The following is a 4,699-nucleotide window of genomic DNA, read 5'->3' as shown; positions in this document are numbered from 1 at the left end:
ATAAGCAAAAAACTACGTTTACAAAGCAAAAACTTGGGTGTAAAACTGCACCACAAGCAGCTTTGCTTCATTGTGTATTTAAAATGGTTTACCATATATAACATTGACACTTAACAGTTTATGGCATATATGTTCTTGGCTACAGCATACATGTTATACTGGTAGTGTTTTTTCTGGTTTAAGGAAGATACAAAATTAAAAAAGAAAAAAAGAAAAGAAAAGAAAGAAAACATTTTCTTTCTGACTTTGACAGTAAGCTTTTGCTACATCCTAACCAGGTCACTACAGGTGACACTAAGGTTAATCCAGCTAGGCTAATGGCACTAAAATTCCCACCATATGGAGACATACACTGGCCCGAACAAATAAAACACATAAACATTCAAAACAATGTATGCAAGCAATCAAGGAAAGACAGTTGCTTTCCTGTCTATACTGAAGACAACTGTTCAGTAGAATAATGATAGGATTTTTGCTTTGTCTCAAGACATGCATAGGTCACATGACAGCACATGTGCATGTGCTCTTGCCTCTATTTGTAGTAAACCTTTCTGAATCCATGTATACATTACCTTATCTCATTTAAAACGAACAGATCAGTAGATGCATTAATGAGAACATTGATGAAGAGCCTGATAATATACATAAATACACATACAAAATATAGCATATATGTATCAAAATCCTTCCACATTTTTTGACTTTGTTCAAGCGTCAAAATATTCAGTCCAGTTAGGACTCATTAATACCTTTCATACTTTCATACTTCATATAGGCGGTATGTTAAGAACTGACACATTTTCACTGTTGTTCATGCATTTTCAACAAAGATACATACATTTACAAAGATATTACATTTTTAGTTTAAAACATTGTACTTAAAAACTTTAATAGACATTACAAATACTGTATATAGTCCTCATGATTCCACATTTGAATTTCTAATTTAATAAGATTACTGTAGTTACTGTCCTAAAAGCTGTTGACTTAATTTCCACTCATTAACCAGGATTAGGAAATTCTCCGGACCTGGAAAGTGGAACAAATGACCTTAGGTTCTAGCCTCTCTAGCCGGTGTTAAGAATAATTACTGACCTCGTTTAACATGCGTACTACCACACGGTTCTGTAATCCAATTTTGGCAATTTCACGATAGGTTTAGTGCAGAGGTATAAAAACCACGTTGCACATCTCTGACTCTCGTGTCCACCAGCATCTTCAGGTTCTTTAAGCAAAGACACTCAAGAGAACAACAACAGACTAGCAAAGATGGTCTGGGATGGAGGAATCGAGCCCAATGGCACAGAAGGCAAGAACTTCTACATCCCCATGTCCAACAGGACCGGGGTTGTTAGAAGTCCTTTTGAATACCCTCAGTATTACATGGTAGATCCAATGATCTACAAGCTTCTGGCTTTCTACATGTTCTTCCTGATCTGCACTGGAACTCCCATCAATGGCCTGACCTTGCTGGTAACAGCTCAGAACAAGAAACTCCGACAACCTCTCAACTACATCCTGGTAAACCTGGCTGTGGCTGGACTCATCATGTGCGCCTTCGGATTCACCATCACCCTCACGTCTGCTCTCAACGGCTACTTCATTCTTGGAGCCAATGGCTGTGCTGTTGAGGGATTCATGGCCACACTTGGAGGTATAAAATCAAGTTGCACAGGTTGAACTGCCTCTTGAAATTCCATCAAGGTTTTCTTGGTACTTCCAGCAACCTAAAAGTCAACTTGTGAAGCTGTTATTTAAGATGCCTTTCTTCTTTGCAGGTGAAGTCGCCCTCTGGTCCCTGGTCGTCCTGGCTGTTGAGAGATACATCGTCGTCTGCAAACCTATGGGAAGCTTCAAGTTCACTGGAACTCATGCTGCAGCTGGAGTCCTTTTTACCTGGATCATGGCTTTTGCATGCGCCGGACCCCCACTGTTTGGCTGGTCTAGGTAATTCACATTTGTATTGGCAATTTTAAACATTCACGACCTGACAGAGAAAATTTAAAAGTAATGAGAATCATTCAAACAAACAATTCAAGTCTTTAGAATGAGGTTGGCAGGTTATTGTAAGGCTGAAGACTTAATAATTTGCAGTAACTGCTTCTTAAACCTCACACAGGTACCTTCCTGAGGGCATGCAGTGCTCCTGTGGACCCGACTACTACACTCTGGCTCCAGGTTACAACAATGAATCATACGTCATCTACATGTTTGTTGTCCACTTCTTCATTCCTGTCTTCCTGATTTTCTTCACCTACGGAAGCCTTGTGCTGACTGTCAAAGCTGTAAGAGAAGTTTAATTTCAGAAACTGAATTCCAGTAGTTGCATTTCATTTGAAGTTAAGCAAAACTGCCTGTGCTCTGAATTCTAATAATGTTTTCTGTTCTGAAACTTTTCAGGCTGCAGCCCAGCAGCAGGAGTCAGAGTCCACCCAGAAGGCTGAGAGGGAGGTCACACGCATGTGCGTCTTGATGGTCTTTGGCTTCCTGGTAGCTTGGGTGCCCTATGCCACTTTTGCCGGTTGGATCTTCTTGAACAAGGGAGCCTCCTTCACTGCCATGACAGCAGCTATCCCCGCCTTCTTTGCAAAGAGCTCAGCTCTGTACAACCCAATCATCTATGTGCTGTTCAACAAACAGGTTGGTTTACTATATGTTATTTTGTTTCTAGTTTTCTTTTTATTCATTCCTGAACCAAATACAGTCTGGCCTTGTTTCTGAATCTGCTGTCTTTGCTGTCTTTTTCAGTTCCGTAACTGCATGCTGAGCACTATTGGAATGGGCGGCATGGTGGAGGATGAGACCTCAGTGTCTGCCAGCAAGACAGAAGTGTCTTCTGTGTCTTAAAAATAGAGACATTTTCTCACACCTGGACATTTTTCTTTCTACTGTCTTGTTGATCTGGATTAATGCTCGATGTGGACTACTTGACTGCTGAAGAAAGTTTCCAGGAGAATCTCATGAACTGCATTTTTTAATCTTTTAAAAAAAAGATGCTGGAAAGTGTTTGTCATGATGATAGGAATTCAGAACATTGCAAATGAGGGTAAGATCTGTGAAAACATGTATGTGGATGCTCACTTTGGCTCCCCCTGCTGTCAGAGGCACAGCTGCCTGCCCTTGAAACGTTTCAGCTATTTGGCACCACTGAATCTACATAACATCCGTGGAGATGGTCAAACCTATGGTTTGACTACCACAGTATTTTTCTTCAGTCGGAACTCATTTTATACTGTATTTTCCAAATGAGCAACTACATACAATGTAAAACTCTATTTTTGTCACTTGCTGCATTGGTCATCATGAACTGTAAACATTGTATATATAAAAAATAATTAGCATAGATAAATAAATGCATGCATGAAAAAAATGTGTTGTCATATGGAGTTCATTTCAAACCATGAAAACTGGCTGTCAGTACTATAAACCTGCAACCTCAAAAGGTTTTTATTCATGAGACATAGATATTGAACGGTTCTGTGTATCAGGATTGAAATGGGTTAAATGAAAGCTTGTGTTTCTCCTGCTAATATTGGCACAGTAAATCAGACTGACCAAATGTCTTAGTCTTAGCACATGCCTCCTGCCTCTAGAGGGCATCAGCACCCACAAGAGGCACTAAAGGATCATGTTGCTAGGGTGACTTGATCATGACAGTTCAGACAAAAAAAACTGTGTGGCAAAGTTACATGAGGTTAATCCAATTGACAAGGAAAAGACCAGGGATAAGAACACCAATATGTTGTAAATCTTGTTGACCTCACATGCTATGGCACAGACGAGTGAGCACAACAGTGTGTTACATTGAATGCAGAAGATTTGTCATTCTAAAACAGATAAAAGACCAAATGAGCTTACTTGGTGGAGGTGTTAGTTGTGGTGATAATGGACTAGGAAAACAATTTCTCTAATACTAACACTCACAGTGTAAATGAGTGTTGTTGCACATGTACAAAAACACTATATTTTAATGACATATTGCAGGTGTATAAAAAGAGTCTGGATTTCATGGATATATATTGCAGGTGTATAGAAGCAATCTGTATGACTTTAACATTAGCACATTACACATGTATATGCACATTCCAGTTATTCTATGTAGTATTTCAACCCAAACCAATTAACTTTCCAAAGGCCCGGCCTTTATTTCAATAATGAAAATTGAACAATGAATTAAAATGGCTCCTGAGTGGATTGCTGTGTTGTAGCTGTAGTGCTATGTAGTGCCCTCTAAAGGTGAGAAACTGAAATGTATGTACAGGGTGCTGGTTGTCTTCATTATCCCTGTTGGTCCTGAAGCTCTTCCTATGTCTAGCTATACTTTAGGGAATGTTGAGCCCAGCTGTACTGTCTTACTAATGCAGGGTTGAAGGCATACAGGTATGGGCATTTTTTTTAAGATTTTGTATAAATACATGCATTGGCAATATCTTAATATATATATTCTCTTCTCTGGCCTGGAAGAGACAAATAAAGTGATATAATAGTGTGAGGGGTAATAGACTTATAGTTTTGTCCACTGTCAGAGATGTTGCCAGTATTTTGATTATATTGATTATTTGTTTTGATTCATCAAGTATTTAATCTGCCGGGCAAGCAAAGAGTTTTCTGTCTGGTTATTTTAAGGTCCAGTATGTAGGATTTAGGGGCATCTAGTGGTGAGGTTGTAGATTGCAACCAACTCTCCTCCCCGCCTCCG

General features: G+C 39.4%; 1 protein-coding gene across 1 annotated transcript; it reads left to right on the top strand.

Moving 5' to 3' along the window:
• The first annotated feature begins 898 nt into the window (after positions 1 to 898).
• On the top strand, positions 899 to 3,370 carry LOC146331777 (green-sensitive opsin-like). The gene is made up of 5 exons (XM_084735319.1): positions 899 to 1,654; positions 1,779 to 1,947; positions 2,120 to 2,285; positions 2,401 to 2,640; positions 2,749 to 3,370. Exons 1-5 carry the CDS (start codon positions 1,270 to 1,272, stop codon positions 2,845 to 2,847), a joined length of 1,059 nt encoding a protein of 352 aa, XP_084591445.1. The 5' UTR covers positions 899 to 1,269; the 3' UTR covers positions 2,848 to 3,370.
• Positions 3,371 to 4,699: the final 1,329 nt, after the last annotated feature.

The sequence above is a fragment of the Lutjanus erythropterus genome, chromosome 2 (assembly GCF_056507025.1).
Source record: "Lutjanus erythropterus isolate fLutEry1 chromosome 2, fLutEry1.hap2, whole genome shotgun sequence".
NCBI classification, from domain to species: domain Eukaryota; kingdom Metazoa; phylum Chordata; class Actinopteri; order Lutjaniformes; family Lutjanidae; genus Lutjanus; species Lutjanus erythropterus.
The sequence above is the reverse complement of the archived record's forward strand: the minus strand, read 5'-3'. Positions and strand labels throughout refer to the sequence as shown.